Source organism: Colletotrichum lupini, chromosome 1, assembly GCF_023278565.1.
Source record: "Colletotrichum lupini chromosome 1, complete sequence".
NCBI lineage: Eukaryota > Fungi > Ascomycota > Sordariomycetes > Glomerellales > Glomerellaceae > Colletotrichum > Colletotrichum lupini.
In genome coordinates, this window is record NC_064672.1 from 3,489,874 (window position 1) to 3,505,499 (window position 15,626).

Genomic DNA, 15,626 nt, shown 5'->3' on the forward strand with positions numbered 1-15,626 from the left:
CTTGTCTGCATACATCCAATTCCGCGTTTTGCAGGATGAACGTCTTGAGACTTGTTCTTCAACGAATGTTCGATGTTTAGTTGCCCAAGTGTTTAGGTACCCATACATGAATGCAGGAAGGCCTGGCTGGTGTCTCCATTTCTAATCGTCGTAGAACACGTCTTGGAAAGAAAGATTGGATCACCCCAGCTTGAGGGTTTCTCGTATTGTACCGTGTGGTACCTCAGGGCATGGTGATAAATAAATACATAGTTCCTTTACCTCCCGCACTGAGAGCTGTCACTCCGACCGAGGAACGACAGAATGGAAGGGACCTGAGATGCTTAGGTACCTTACCCAAGCACCTAACACAACTTTCCTGAGGGAACCTTACTACGTAGAAGTGCGGTGAACCTCGCCTGCCAATGGCAGATTAGGCAGCCTGCAGAGCGGTTTCTCCAATGTTTCCCAGCGTGCCAGGTTCCGAGATACGTACCCAAGGTTGCCCTGTACCTGCCGAGTCCCCCATTCAGGGGGCCAATGAGACATCCCCGGTGCCTCCCGTCGTGCGCTCCTGCCATTGGACGGCATCGCCAACGACAACAGACCGTGGGCAGACGCGCTTACCACTTTGGGCCCGTTCATATCAACAAAACTTCGCCGGACTCGCTACACGGCCCCTGGCGCACCAAATTTCCTACCCCACCCCGATTTCTCGACCACCTGAGGAACCCGGTCCCACGTCCCACGTCCCACCTCACCTCACGTCCCAAGGTCTCCGCGCCCCGGTTCTGCCAGCAAGCACCATCAGTTGGCAGTCCACTGCACCACCCAAAAGACCACAAGCACGAGCCCAGCACCTATTATTCCTTCCCCTTGCACTCGCCAGGCCTAACCTAACCTTTTCAACCTCCTGTCCGACATCCTCTCGTGATAGCTGCAAAGACGACATTTTTTGCTTGCTTCTCACCTCCTCGAGCCCTGCTTCTTTGCTCTCCTCTTTCAGTCGCTTGTCTATAACCTCAAATAATTCGCCGCCAATATGCGTGAGGTCATCAGCATCAACGGTAAGCAGATCCGACTTTTGTTTTGATCCCCCGACCCCACGCGTCCGCCTTCACCGCATCCTCACCCCCAGCTACCAAAGCGCATGCCGCAATCGCCTACCATAACGGCTATTTGGTCTTTTGCCTTTGAACACTTGCTAACTTGTCACTTTAGTCGGTCAGGCCGGTTGCCAGATCGCCAACTCCTGCTGGGAGGTATGTTTCTCGTTTCTCTTCGATACCCCCATATCGCCGAATCGACTGTTGAAAACGACTTGTCAAAGCGATACTCGAAGAGAATAAACTTGGAAACGCCAGCTCGAAGGAAACAAACTAATCGTTAACATCCTATAGCTTTACTGCCTCGAGCACGGTATCCAGGTAAGCTTCCAACACGTCTTCGTTTTCATTCCGTTCAGCATGCTAACGTGCAACTCTCACCAGCCCGATGGATACTTGACCGAGGAGCGCAAGGCTGCCGACCCCGACCATGGTTTCAGCACCTTCTTCTCCGAGACTGGTACGATCTTGGCCAGACAAAACTTCCGAGCCATCTATTGAGTACTGTACTGACCAAACGGAATGTGTCTAGGCCAGGGCAAGTACGTCCCCCGTGCCATCTACTGCGATCTTGAGCCCAATGTCGTCGACGAGGTCCGCACTGGCCCCTACCGCGGTCTCTTCCACCCCGAGCACATGATCACTGGCAAGGAGGATGCCTCCAACAACTACGCTCGTGGCCACTACACCGTTGGCAAGGAGCTCATTGACCAGGTTCTCGACAAGGTCCGCCGTGTTGCCGACAACTGTGTTGGTCTTCAGGGCTTCCTCGTCTTCCACTCATTCGGTGGTGGTACCGGCTCTGGCTTCGGTGCTCTCCTCATGGAGCGTCTCTCTGTCGACTACGGAAAGAAGAGCAAGCTCGAATTCTGCGTCTATCCCGCCCCTCAGACCGCTACCTCTGTTGTTGAGCCGTACAACTCTATCCTCACCACCCACACTACCCTCGAGCACTCTGACTGCTCCTTCATGGTCGACAACGAGGCCATTTACGACATTTGCCGTCGCAACCTGGGCCTTGAGCGCCCTAACTACGAGAACTTGAACCGTCTCATCGCGCAAGGTAAGTTTTACAAGAACAAGGACAACAAAAGGCTTCCTGTCAGAAACGTAGAATACTGACGAGTGTTCTGCAGTCGTTTCCTCCATCACCGCCTCCCTCCGCTTCGACGGCTCCCTCAATGTCGACCTGAACGAGTTCCAGACCAACTTGGTTCCCTACCCTCGCATTCACTTCCCTCTGGTCGCCTACGCGCCCATGATCTCGGCCGCTAAGGCCGCCCACGAGGCCAACTCGGTCCAAGAGATGACCATGTCTTGCTTCGAGCCCAACAACCAGATGGTCAAGTGTGACCCCCGCCACGGCAAGTACATGGCCACTTGCTTGCTGTACCGCGGTGACGTCGTTCCCAACGATGCCCACGCCGCCGTTGCCACCCTTAAGACCAAGCGCACCATCCAATTCGTCGATTGGTGCCCTACTGGCTTCAAGCTTGGTATCTGCTACCAGGCTCCCCAGATGGTGCCTAACGGTGACCTCGCCAAGGTCAGCCGTGCTGTGTAAGTTCTGCCATGATTGCTTAAGAGTGAGAATGTATGTCGCTGACAGTGATTCCAGGTGCATGCTTTCCAACACCACTGCCATTGCCGAAGCCTGGTCCGCCCTTTCAACCAAGTTCGATCTCATGTACTCCAAGCGTGCCTTCGTTCACTGGTATGTTGGTGAGGGTATGGAGGAGGGTGAGTTCTCCGAGGCTCGTGAGGATCTCGCTGCTCTGGAGCGCGATTACGAGGAGGTTGCTGCCGACTCCCTCGAGGGTGAGGAGGGTCTTGAGGCTGAGTACTAAGAAGTGTATATCCTGGCGATTGGATGCGGATCAAGTTGCGCAGCAACAACCCCGATTCTTTATGGGGCGCAGGCTTTGGTGTCATGGATGTTTGCAATGATGCTGTCGTCCTACGGGGCCAAAGGCGTGTTTACTTCAGTTGTTAGAGTGAGAAAAGAATAGCCGACTTTAATACCACGGGGATGAATCACCTCAATGCTTCGAGTTGTGTAGTGCTACGTATTCCCGCCGGCATACAGATACCCTCAGTACCACCCTTGTACCGCGTTTCACTCAGGTCGACGACTACATATTGTTATGCGAGTCTTCATCGTAGAATACTTCTATCATCGGAGGCTCTGTTTCCGAAGGCATGTTAGGAGAAATCATTACATTACACAATCACAATCATCCTCGATACGCTGGGTAAGGTTGGATGGCAGCAGACGGGATACAATGGTACCGGAAGCATGGCGCGGAGGAGTCGGATGTGTCAAATGCGGATGGGGATGCAGCGGGAGGCGTGGCCGAGCTTTAAGATGGGGCGCATCGGTGCAGGTCGACTACTGACGGGAACTGAGGTACGTACCTCTTCAAGGCAGAGGTACCCAAGTGTGTGGCTTGGCTTGCGAATCACCTTGGCCAGCCTGACGACCTGCCAGCGGAGACCAACAGTCCCCCCAGCCGTCCACAATCGACCTCCTGCTTGCTGTTCGCTACCTTACCTACCTAATTACGTTGGGAGGAACCAACGTCCAAACACGAGATACGTCCTGTTACATCTCTCTCTGAGATAACAGAACCGGGCACAGCATCTGGGCATAAGGTAACTTCAACCCATTCCTAATTTTCCTTGTCAGTGCGTATGTGTGGTTTCTAACGTGCCGTTTCCCCGTTGATAGAACCGGAGTTGATTGAGCCCCCAACCCCCCGGAAATCGCATCCAAATTGACGACAACCGACCAACCTTCCCGCCAATCACCCAAATCCGGGCCACCCCAAGCCGCGCAAGACTCGTAGCTTCTATCGAAAGGAGCCCTGATAATTCAAGATGTCTGCCGAGGGCGTCGATGCTGGTGAGTGCGCAAGTCCCTGTAGCGCTTGCGCGCCAGCCTGAATAGAGAAGAGCCAGCGTACTGACGACAGCCGTGTCTCATAGCCGCGCCGAACCTGAACCTGACCCCCGAAGAGAAACGTCTCTATGGCCAACTGTTCCGCCAAGCCGATACCGAAAGCGTAGGAGTTGTCACTGGCGAGACCGCTGTTAAGTTTTTTGAAAAGACTAGACTCGATTCAAGGGTACTGGGAGAGGTAAGGACACAACCCGGTGCCAACACCCGAGAAACGACGATGATAGCTGACGCCAAAGACTGCAGATATGGCAAATTGCAGACAAGGAGAACCGGGGGTTTTTGACCCCAGCAGGCTTCGGGTTGGTGCTGAGACTCATCGGCCACTGCCAAGCTGGACGTGAGCCAACGACTGAGATAGCCCTCCAACCAGGACCTTTGCCGCGCTTTGATGGCATACCTCCTCCAGCCGGTCTCGCGTCTCCTACACCCCCGCCCGCTGCCGCTCTACAAGCCCAAGGCACTGGCAGCGGATCCATCAGGATTCCTCCTCTTACGCCTGAGAAGGTTAATCAATACTCTGGATTATTCGAGCGTCAGCCGCTGCAAGCCGGAAATCTTCTGCCCGGCGATGCGGCTAAGTCCATCTTTGAGAAATCAGGCCTACCGACTGAAGTGCTGGGCAGAATCTGGCAATTGGCCGACACTGAACAGCGCGGAGCATTGGTTCTGACCGAGTTCGTTATTGCCATGCACCTGCTCACATCAATGAAGACGGGTGCTCTCAGGGGCTTGCCCAATATCCTCCCAGCACCTCTCTACGAGGCCGCAACTCGACGCGGACCTCCCGCTCCTAGGCAATCACCCACTGCAACTGGGCCTATCTCGGCAATTCCGCGACAACTCAGCGGCACAGCCCAGTATCGTGCTGGTAGTCCTCTTGGTCGCCCGCCCATCACCGCGCAGACGACTGGCGCTCCTGCTAGCGACTGGCTAGTCACTCCTGACGACAAACAGCGCTTCGACGTCCTCTACAACGACCTGGACAAGACTCAGAAAGGTTTCATCACAGGCGAGGAGGCTGTTCCCTTTCTCAGTCAATCGAACCTCCCCGAGGACGCTTTGGCCCAAATTTGGGATCTCGCAGACATCAACTCCGAGGGGCGTTTGAACAGAGACACTTTTGCTGTTGCCATGTATTTGATCCGTCAGCAGCGAACTAGACGCGATGGCACTGTTTCCCTTCCGGCATCACTCCCACCAAACCTCATCCCGCCTAGCCTACGAACGCAGGCCCGCCCTCAGACCTCAGGATCTCCCTTTGATGCTCCTCCTCCACCCCAGGCCCAGGCCCCAGTTCCGGCTCCCGCTCCCGCCCCGAAGTCTGCTCTTGATGACTTATTTGGCCTTGATACGCCGCCAGCACCCGCTCCTGCTCAAGTTGCCCTGTCTACCGGTGGCTCAAATGCGAACGATCCGTTCGGCTCTGGCTCGGCTGTTCTAGCACCCTCGTCCCCTATCCGGCCATCGCCTACCGGCAATCAGTTCAAGCCATTCGTGCCCTCATCCTCTTTCGGCCGTGGACTTACAGTTCACAACACTGGAGATTCTAACTCCGGTCGGCCCCCTGCTCCCTCAGCATCTGAAGATCTTTTGGGAGACGGCGACCCTGAGGTCAGCAAAAAGTTGACAAACGAGACGGCCGAGCTTGCGAACCTGTCGAACCAGGTCGGCTCTCTGTCCAAGCAAATGCAGGAAGTTCAGGGCCAACGCACCACAACGCAGAACGAGCTGAACCAGGCCAACTCCCAGAAGAAGAACTTCGAGCACCGCCTCGCCCAACTCCGTACCATGTATGAGAAGGAAGCTAAGGATGTCGAATCTCTGCAGGTGCAGCTCAATACCTCGAGAAACGAGACGAAGAAGCTACAAGGCGAATGCATGACGCTGGACGGCACCTACCGAGACCTGCAGACGCAGCACCAGCAAGTGTATGCAGCACTGCAAGCTGACCAGCAAGAGAACGCCAACCTGAAGGAGAAAATCCGCAACCTCAATGCAGAAATCGCACAGCTGAAGCCCCAGATCGAGAAGCTCAAGTCCGAGGCGCGACAGCAAAAGGGACTCGTTGCTATCAACAAGAAGCAGTTGACAACTAACGAGGGTGAGCGTGATAAGCTACAAAGTGAGATCACTGATCTCCATAAGAGCAACGAGGAGCTGTCTCGCCAGGTGAACACAAGTTCTCCTGTCGCGTCGTCGGCTCAAGTAGCCAGCCCAACGCCCTCGACTGCCAGTGGAAACAATCCCTTCTTTAAGAGAACGGGAAGCACTGATATTATGGGTACTTTCACTTCGCCGCCGCCTGCCAAGCCTTCGAGTGGTGACAAGTCCTTTGACGATGTCTTTGGGCCAGCGTTTCCCCCTGTCGGCACTGCCAGCACCCCGCCGCCAGCTACCTCCTTCAACCCGCAACACACAGGTGCGTCGACCGCTAGCGTGGGCTCGTTTTCGACACCTCCTGTCTCCATGCCTCCCAATATCAGCAGGCAGGCTACCCTCGCAGCTGAGCCTCCTGCCCCCCCGCAGTCTAGACAAATCAGTTCGAGCTTCCTGCCGTTTGCCGACGCGAACGAGTCTCTGAGCTCTTCTCGGGCTGTCTCGCCGCCCGCTTCTCGAGCCGAGGGTGAGGTCGAGACCCCCCAGGCAGCCTCCCTGCCTGGAGCCTTCCCCCTGGAGCCTACGGCTACGGGTCAGAGCACGGCATCTACTTCAACTGCGAGCTTCCGTGAGTCAGCTGCTCAAGGTGATGCGAAGCCTTCGAGCACTGGAGCTGCAGCCGCGGGCGTGGCTGCAGGCGTGGTTGCGGCTGCGGCTGCGACAGGCAGCGCTGCGGCGGATTCTGACCCATTTGCTGCGATGGGCCCGAACGACGCCAAGGCTGATTTCGATGATGCATTTGCAAGCTTCACCAGCGCACACAATAACTCTGACAAGTCGGGTGCTGACACAACCAAACCCTTCTCAGCTTTTGATTCTGAATTCCCACCCATCTCCGAGCTTGACCGTGACGACGATGACGACGATTCAGATACTGCCAGCGAAGGGGGCGGCTTTGATGATGACTTCGCCCCGGCGTCTCCTCAAGCGAAGAAGACTGAACCTCCCACGGAGCCCAAGGATGCCGTTTCCCCGACTGTTCCGGTGGCTGCGGCTGCTCTTCCTGCGACTGAGGATTCGGTCTCCCCTACGTCTATTCATAACGCTACTGCTACTGCTACAGCAGCACCTACTATTCCCGAGACATCGGAGGCTAGCATTACCTCAGCGCCCACGACTACACAACATCCGGAGCCCAAGGCCCAGTCTTCCTTTGACGATCTTGATGACGAGTTCGAGGGTCTAGAAGATGCCAAAGAGGGTTCTGCCGATGATGACTTCCAGACAATTTCTAGATCTGGTTTGGATGATTTCAACCCAGTCTTCGACAGCAGCCCGCCACCCAGCCAAGCCAAGACAGAGTCTACTGCCTTTGGACAAGAGAGCAGCTACGACTTTGGATCAGTATCACCAAAACCGGCCGCTGGCGAGATTGCTAGTGCGGCATCGAAGAGCTCAGCAGCGGCTCCGGATGCACAGGACTGGGATGCCATCTTTGCCAGTCTCGACTCACCCAGTGACGCTAATGCAAACCCCACAGCAAGTGCTCCTGCCCCTGCTTCTGCTCCTCCTGCAGAGGATACTCGGCCAACTCCTGGTAGAGCCCTGACGCACACGGGCGAGCATGATGATCCGATTTTAAAGAACCTCACCAGCATGGGCTATTCGAGAGAGGACTCCATTCTCGCTTTGGAAAAGTATGACTACAACTTGGAAAGGGTAAGTGGATTGATTTCCTTTAAGGATCGCATGCATCACCCCTTGCGTATGTGGCTGACTCTGTTAACAGGCTGCCAACTATCTCGCAAGCCAGTCGTGAAGATAGCAGAACACAATCAAGAAGAGAAGAGAAACGCAGTTTTGTTTCATTATGGGAGGCAAAGGGGCGTGAACCCCCATGATTGCAAGCGTTCCATTTTCCCCGCTTAGCCTGGAGATACCTGAATGTGTTTGGAAGTTATTCGGAAATCCCCTTAGCCCTAACCCCCGTTACGCCAGGCCGCTCGATTCTCCCCTTGGATTATGGTGGGCCTCCGGTGATTAATGTGTATGTAGGTTGTACATGTCGATTCGATACTAGCATAGCAATGTCACAAACCTTTTCTGATATGATGTTTACCTGCTCACTGCCTCACTGCGTAGTTCGTTGCGTGCTCAAGTAGAGCCAATGGTAAGATTGGATAAGGTAATGGCTGCGAGTGCTATGACTGAATACTTGTTTTGGTACGAACATGCTATTCTTGTATGCCGTACATAAACTTCAGACAGTAGCATTGTTCCCACTACAGAACGTGAATATTCGTGCAGTTGATTTGCTTCCTTGTTGTTGATTGTTTGTACCATTTGATGAACTTGCTTGACTCCGAAAGCCGTGACCAAAAGACAAAATGCCTATGTGCTTCTTCAAGTGTCCATATCTCTAGCCTAATTTCACCTATCACTGCACAATGGGAGAAGAAGAAGAGAGAGAGAAAAGTGCGTCTAACACGTAATCTTCTATAATTACATTCTCTGGGTGGGTAGAGAGAATCATTGTCACCTGCTGCCCTTTCAGATGATTTTCCACACCCTTTGCGTGCCCATCGTCCTCATCACTCGGGCTCGGTCGCCCCCCTTTGGGAACTTGCAAATCATTGTTTGACTGCAGCTTGCAGTGTATATATAAACAGTGCCGGGAAAGGCGGCCTTTCCTTACACCTCCACTTCGGATCTCCTTCCTTGCTCGACTTGTCCTCGTCGTCTTCGCGCTCGTTCATCACTTGACCTTGCCCATGATCGTCTCGGGCCCCCTGACTACGTCAATCTGCGCCGCCCTCGCCTTGACGGCGTTGAGCATGCTCCTCTCAAAATCGTCGCGTGACCGCAGCACCGCTTCGACCCAGTTGACCTGCAGATCCCAGTACGCCGTCTTGAAAGCCTCAAACGTATCGGGGATGGCGTCTTTGTCGACGGTGATGAGCTGCAAAAAGTACTCGGTGACGCGCCATGTCTGCTTGACCGAGTTACCGACATCGGGGTTCGGTAGGGCGCTGAAGTACTCAAACGCCGTCGAGATGTCGTTGAAGAGCTTGTCCTGCACTGGGTCGGCCCGACGAAACTTTGCGCCCTTGTTACGTACCGACGAGAGGTAGCGCACGAGGAGCTCGTCCGAGAAGATCTCAGTGAAAATATCGACGAGGGAGTGGTGGAGCACCTGGCGGTAGTCGCCGACGTACTCCTCAAATGTCACCACCATCTGCTTCATGGCCGTGCTCGTGTACCACTTGGGAGTAAAGAAGTCCGCCATGACGAGCTTGAAGTCGACCGAGAAGATGAGCTGCACAAACTTTGTGATGCACCACGTGCTGAAGTCGATGTAGCCGTCGCGCAGCAGCTCGACTTCGGTCTCCGCCCGCTCCATGTACGCCGGCGACACGAGGGGCTCAAACTTTTGCTTAAAGTTGGAGAGGTAGCCGAACCTGTTCTCTTCCTCATTGTCGTCAACGCACGCAATTTGATCGTTTGCTGTGGCGACGAGCCAATCTTGAAGGGGCTGGAATCCCTCGAGCTCCGGGACCTTGCCCGTCTCGAATCTAATAGCTTCCTCTTCGAGCATCTTCTGCCACGACTGCTGTCTACCGCGTAATCTTAAGAACATGGCGTCAATGACACCCTCAATGACGTCAATGCGCTTCGAGTTGGCCGCAGCGTCAATCTGCTCGCGCATCATACGCCACATGTCTACGAGGTTCCTGGACCTGAAGTAGCCGTATTCGTCTTGGTCCAAGTTGGAGCCTTCGACGTTGCGTTCTGCAAAGTCCTTCTGTTCCGCGTTGAAGATGCGCTCGATCCATTCGTCGAGGAACTTGATGATGAGCTGTCGGAAGTCGCGGACCAATTCCGTCTCTCTCGAGTCGATGACGTGGGGTGTGAGATCCTCCTGCTTGAAGCCGAGCTTTTTCATCTTCTTGTAGTACTTTTCCGGGTAGTTGATGATCTCCAACGTATTAGCAGAAGCTGCGTCTGGGTCGTCAATCATGCCGGTGAGAAAGTCGTGCATCGTCTGGTGATATATATCGCCATACGTCTTGAGGATTTTCCACTTTTTGGGCATCAACGGCGTCATGCCCATCTTAACGGCATTCAGGTCGTTGAAGTACCACTTAAGAATCTTGTCGAGCGTTGAAGGGTCGTCCAGGAATTCTCCTCTGGCTTCGTTAAACTGGCCCTCTACACTTATCTTGATGGCCTGTGTGAACTTGTCCTTGTACCCTCGCACCTTTTTCGCGCCGTCCGTGATGCTCTGGAAGCGCGTTGCCATCTCCTTGTGATCCTTGAGCGCCTCTTGCAGTGCTAGCACCCTCTGATCACTCTTCTCTTCAGCCTCAATGACCACGGCGAATCGTACCACTAATCCATTGTTGTCGTTAACCACCAAGTTGATAAGGTTCAGCGCCAGGATCCCAATGTGCTCGTCAAACCAGTCGATCATGGTGTCGAGCCTCTGGAAGTAATCCTCGAGCGTCGATTCCAGGCTCGGGTCTTCTGCCCTCTGTATCTGCTCCATGGCATCGTCTCGAATATTCCTCAGCTGCGTCAACTCGTAGTGAATAGGCAGCAGGTTGGGCATGTTCTCCTTATCCCCCTCGTCCTCGTCTAGCATGCGGTCGACAATGGCAAGCCGCTCATTAAACGTCTCGAGGTTCTTGCGCATGGCCTCGACAGCCCCAAAATTCCGGTGGGCCTGGGAGACGAGATTAATGCTGTTGAAGTCTTTAATCATGTTCTGCGATTCGGAACATAGGCGATCGATCTTGATCATCTCCTCCTTGATCAGCTGCACCGTCTTCTGGCCGTCTGTCAAGCCCGTCATGCCGGACTGGGTGGTCTCGAGCTGCTCGCGCAAGCCGCTGCGGAGCTGGGAGTCGACGGCTGTTTTCTTGCGAGAAAATTCCTGCTTCAGACCGGCAATCTTCTCAAGATCATCTGGGTGGCGGAGGAGCTCCGCGAGCTTAGGGATGGGGGCATCCATAGCGGGCAGGCTCGAGGCAGCGAGGCTTAGGCCGCCAGCTGTCTTCGGCTTGAATTATGAGAAATCTCGTCGATGAATGAGTGTCGATTACTCTATCGGTTGGCTCGGTTATCAGTTGCGCATTCGGTATAGAGGGTTCGGGGGTATTTTCACGGCGTCGTCATTAATCATGTCGGTGGAGGGTGTTAGGTGTTGGGCTGGGAGGTCATCGCATTGCTTGCTGCGACTCGGTTTCGTGTACCTTGCATGGGGTCCAATTCCCACCTCAAGTCCGGCGGCAGGGAAAGGGAGAGCTGGGGAACTTTGTTGGTCTGTGCGTTCTTGTCCCGCTGTGAGTGACTTCTGCAGCGGCCTGTGCACTCGAGCTGCCAACGCTGCAGGGCAGCATCTCTACAACAATGGATGAATTGCAACTGTGCCAAAGTGTGATAATACAGTGTTTGTTTTTTTGTTCTTTTGATAAGGTAGTAAAAGTTCTTTTTCCTCAATTCTATGATATTCGTGGTATCTCATCCAACTTTTGAATGCCTGCCTCAAGATGCTGTCAGTCCAAGAAATTGCCCCTCCGCTGGATGCTAAGTATGAAAATACACGATGCCTCTAAACTACAAACCAAACACGGATAGCAGGTGCAGAATCCCATTGTCTTATTCAATCATAGACTTTCCAATTTCACTCTGCCAGCCCTCGGCCCTCTCGAACCCATTAGAGTGAGTCTGATAGTCCATGAGGGCTTGATATACCTCGGCTTTAGAGCTCAGGACAAAAGGGCCGTATTGCACGACCTCCTGGTCAAGGGGCGTCCCAGCAATAAGGACGAACCTCGCGTCCTTGTCCGCGCCGGCATCAACCTCGACGTTGACGATCTCGCCGTCCTCCTCAAAGACTACATTGTGGAATTCGTCCACCACCCTCTTCTGCGTCCCCTCGCCAAAAATGGCCTGTCCCTCGAGCGTGTACGCAAAAGCATTCCACCCCTTGGGCACCGGCTGCGCGATCCGGCCGCCGGGCTTGATCTGAACATCCAAGATCCACACGGGCGTGTACGCTAGGTCTCGCACCGAGTCAACCCCGTGGCTTTGGCCCGAGATGACCTTGACGTGGACCTTGCCGCCGTCGACGTCGACGGTGGGGATCTCCTTGGCCCGCAGATCGCGGTACCGCGGCTCGCAGGCCTTTAGGTGCTTGGGCAGGTCCACCCACAGCTGCAAACCGACGTTGGCGCTGCCGTCTGGGTTCTGCTTGGGCATCTCGGCATGCATGATGCCGCGGCCGGCCGTCATGAATTGCAGGTCGCCGGCCTCGATGGTGCCCTTGTTGCCGGCAAAGTCCTCGTGGTCGACACCGCCGTGGAGTAGGTAAGTGATTGTCTCCTGACCGCGGTGGGGATGGTCCGGGAAGCCCGAGCCGGGGGCGATACGGAAGTGGTCTTGTAATCTCGTGTTAGCAAAGCTTAGACTCTACGTTCAAGGGACGGTCAACATGAAGGAAAATGAGCAGGCCTGGTTGGGGGTGGGGGGCTCATCAATAACTCACCAAGCATCAAAAATGGTGAAAAGTTCTTGAGCTGAGGCGTGCCGATTGAGCGACGAACGCGAGCACCAGCACCCTCAGCCTGTTCAACGGCCAAAAAGACCTTGCGGATCGCGCGAGGGACAGACATGTCGGTGGCGTAAAGGTGATGGTCTACTTGTGCTTCTTGTTGCTGCGAAGACTTGGCTTCAAGGTCGAATACGCTTCCGTTCCGAGTGTTACTCAAAGAGTTGAAAAAGTTCGTTGCTGTCGCGAATGCTACGCTCACTATGTATTCTCGAAAGGTTACAATCGATGCGATACCAATGATGATGGATAGCCAGAACGAGAGGGACTTCATTGATGAGGGGCGGTGATCAGGGATAATTTATGTAGGCGGATCGCTTCTCAAAGATCTTGGGGATGAGAGTGAGAAGAATCAAGTGTAAGTGTTCTAGAAAGGAGAAGATGAATCTATTTGACCAAGGGTCTAGCGATACGTCGGTTCTCTCCACATGGCAAATACTACTCTAGCTTCAGAAAAGGCGGCAAAGCGTGCAGCAACAGCATCGTGAGGAATCGTCTTATGCGCTTCTCTGGTAAGCAACAACGCATTAGTCAAATTTACATCAGCAATGGGAAAGCACGTCTCTCACTCTCGTGGCGCGAGCTTCGCCCACCATCTCTACCGGGGTATGGTACCTAGGTACATCCTTAGCGTCTGTCTCGCCCTTCTCATCAAGTTCCTAGCCGATGATCTTTACGTCAGCAATTGACAACCAAGGGACGTGGGAACCTTCAGGAAGCTAAGGTGCTGTGCACCCACAAGTAAGGTCAGGTCGGGAAGCTGCAAACAGTTTGTTCGCTCGTCAAAGTGCTGGCCAATCACCGTGACCAATGATAGCACGCAAGAGCCGCCAATCGACAGCAAGCAACCTTCCCCAGTCGCTCTTTCTCCTCCCCAGGTCTTGCAGCGGGTTGATCTGATCGAGTGCGACTTATTGCTCTAGACTACCTTTACAGACATGAAAAATAGGACATAGAGTTTGGATTACTCTTGAATGCCCTGCACGGTAGCTACTCCGCAGCTTGTGCGTCTACGTACTCCAGGACTCAGGCCTGTGCGAGTAAGCTCCCGTGCTGGCTAGCTTCTTGGTCACCCGGTGCTGCGTCACTCGCAACAGCAAGCTTGGTCAGGGAACACAGCGTGTCTATTATAGATTTTGATTCCTATGAAAAATCCGACACCAACTCCAACTCCAGCACAAGTTCAACCCTTCGGAAAAAGACTACAACGTCCGCCGAAAGTCAAGCCGTCTTAACCATGCCCATCAACCCTGAGGGAAGATCGGGCGCCTTGGCGGGTGCCATCAGCCACGGAGGGAATAGTCCAAGTCCGATTGGCCTTCGAAAATGAAGGGCCAGAGCGGCGCACTAGATGCCTATCTCTCTCTTCCTCCCTCGTACACCACTGATTGGAACAGACAAAGGAAATCAACATAGCACACCAAAACAGTACATGAAAAACTCTTTATCCGAGGTATAGATTCCGTTCCTTGCTGCATGTCGTAGAAGCGTTCGCCATCATGACTGCGGTCCCAGAACCTGTAAGTGGTTCAAGAATGCCGCGAAGGGAGGGAAGGGTATATGAAATAGAGGCGGGTTGAGGTAAAACGTCGGCAGGCTAGCAAGCTGTACAATCGCGAGCCGTGGCGCTTAGTTGTTGGCCTTCTCATTGACCACTTCCTTGGCCTCCTCCTTCTTGTAGTGGATGACGTCGCCAACCCAGATAATGAGTTCACTGGTGGTGATAAGGGCGGTTCCGATAAGGGCCTTGCCGTACGCAACAACGTTCTCACTGCCGACCTTCTTCTTCTGCTGGCTAAACGTCTTCAGAACGTGGTCCTTGGCTTCGACGCCAGTGCGAATGGGCAGGGCAATGATGCCCTTGGCACCGGCGTACAGCTCCTCGGTGGGCTTCTTGACGACGGGGAAGCGCTCGTCAACCTTGGTCAGGGCCTGGTCGCCGAGGTTGTCTGCCTTTTCGGCATAGGGGCGCAGGTAACCCCAAGGACGGGCGAAGTAAGGGATAAGAGGCTCGGCAAAGGTCTTGTAGGCAGAGTCGCTGTAGACCAGGGACTTCTTGCCGACAGGGTGGTTCCTGAAGGTAACGACACCGTCGTGTACTACAGGGTAATCCAGGAAGTGCTATCCAGGACGGTTAGTAAGAGATTGCGATAAGAGTCAAAATACGGTTGCATTCATTGATAACGCACCTGGAGGGCAGCCGAGGGCACGCTCGGGAGGTCACCGTTGACTTGGGCCATTTTGGGCATTTAGTAGATTGGCGAGAGTTGCGTGGGAAAGTTGAAGTTGTTGATTCGTCGAAGCGTGAAGCCCGTCGAATTCTGGTCGAGGGTTGGAGGAGGATTCGCTGCGGAGTAAGCTCGTGCGCGGGGGGGGAAGCTGGCGGCTTAGGAAAGCTGCGGTTGAGGCTCCGGGATAGGGTCTCGTAGTAGATAGGGGGGGGTTGCTAGGCGATTCGATATCAGAACTGAACAAGTCCAGAGCAGGGCGAAAAAGGCCAGGAGAGTGAAGCGAGTCGGGATATGTGTTGGGCGGTAGAATTGGGAGTGTAGGAAGATGGAAAGGCTTTTTGTTGTTGAAGAGGGAAGAATCAAAAGAAGGATGTATAGTAGGGAGGGAAAAGTAGTAGGTAAGTCAAAGCTAAATGGGAGAGACAAGACGAGACGCACATGAGAGAAGCGTAGAAGGAGGAGGGCAGAAGGGGAAGTGAGTGTGAGAGGAGGAGGAGGGAAACTCACAGATAGCAGCAGAGGGTTGTCGGAGACCGAGAGGCAGCTGGTTGGATGGAGGAGAGGCGGCTGGAACGGAGAAGAGCGTGTACAGATGGGTGGTGACGAGGTTGACGCCACAGACGGGCATGGACTGAAATGAAAGT

General features: G+C 54.2%; 6 protein-coding genes across 6 annotated transcripts; 2 read left to right on the plus strand and 4 right to left on the minus strand.

Moving 5' to 3' along the window:
- Nucleotides 1–1,021: 1,021 nt before the first annotated feature.
- On the plus strand, nucleotides 1,022–2,932 carry CLUP02_00987 (tubulin alpha-B chain; the record flags this gene model as incomplete). The annotated part of the gene is made up of 7 exons (XM_049280032.1): nucleotides 1,022–1,046; nucleotides 1,201–1,241; nucleotides 1,380–1,406; nucleotides 1,470–1,545; nucleotides 1,618–2,148; nucleotides 2,222–2,645; nucleotides 2,704–2,932. 7 exons carry the CDS (start codon nucleotides 1,022–1,024, stop codon nucleotides 2,930–2,932), a joined length of 1,353 nt encoding a protein of 450 aa, XP_049135989.1.
- A 1,030-nt stretch (nucleotides 2,933–3,962) lies between these two features.
- Nucleotides 3,963–7,960, plus strand: CLUP02_00988 (UBA/TS-N domain-containing protein; the record flags this gene model as incomplete). Its single annotated transcript, XM_049280033.1, has 4 exons — nucleotides 3,963–3,987; nucleotides 4,071–4,222; nucleotides 4,288–7,860; nucleotides 7,931–7,960. 4 exons carry the CDS (start codon nucleotides 3,963–3,965, stop codon nucleotides 7,958–7,960), a joined length of 3,780 nt encoding a protein of 1,259 aa, XP_049135990.1.
- A 936-nt stretch (nucleotides 7,961–8,896) lies between these two features.
- Nucleotides 8,897–11,152, minus strand: CLUP02_00989 (exocyst complex component Sec6; the record flags this gene model as incomplete). The annotated part of the gene is made up of 1 exon (XM_049280034.1): nucleotides 8,897–11,152. One exon carries the CDS (start codon nucleotides 11,150–11,152, stop codon nucleotides 8,897–8,899), a length of 2,256 nt encoding a protein of 751 aa, XP_049135991.1.
- Nucleotides 11,153–11,799: 647 nt separating this feature from the next.
- CLUP02_00990 (pirin) lies at nucleotides 11,800–13,025 on the minus strand (the record flags this gene model as incomplete). Its single annotated transcript, XM_049280035.1, has 2 exons — nucleotides 11,800–12,581; nucleotides 12,689–13,025. 2 exons carry the CDS (start codon nucleotides 13,023–13,025, stop codon nucleotides 11,800–11,802), a joined length of 1,119 nt encoding a protein of 372 aa, XP_049135992.1.
- A 1,355-nt stretch (nucleotides 13,026–14,380) lies between these two features.
- On the minus strand, nucleotides 14,381–15,000 carry CLUP02_00991 (uncharacterized protein; the record flags this gene model as incomplete). The annotated part of the gene is made up of 2 exons (XM_049280036.1): nucleotides 14,381–14,872; nucleotides 14,941–15,000. 2 exons carry the CDS (start codon nucleotides 14,998–15,000, stop codon nucleotides 14,381–14,383), a joined length of 552 nt encoding a protein of 183 aa, XP_049135993.1.
- A 138-nt stretch (nucleotides 15,001–15,138) lies between these two features.
- Nucleotides 15,139–15,610, minus strand: CLUP02_00992 (uncharacterized protein; the record flags this gene model as incomplete). The annotated part of the gene is made up of 2 exons (XM_049280037.1): nucleotides 15,139–15,316; nucleotides 15,417–15,610. The coding sequence occupies 2 exons, from the start codon at nucleotides 15,608–15,610 to the stop codon at nucleotides 15,139–15,141; spliced, it is 372 nt and encodes a 123-aa protein (XP_049135994.1).
- Between the last annotated feature and the right edge of the window lie 16 nt (nucleotides 15,611–15,626).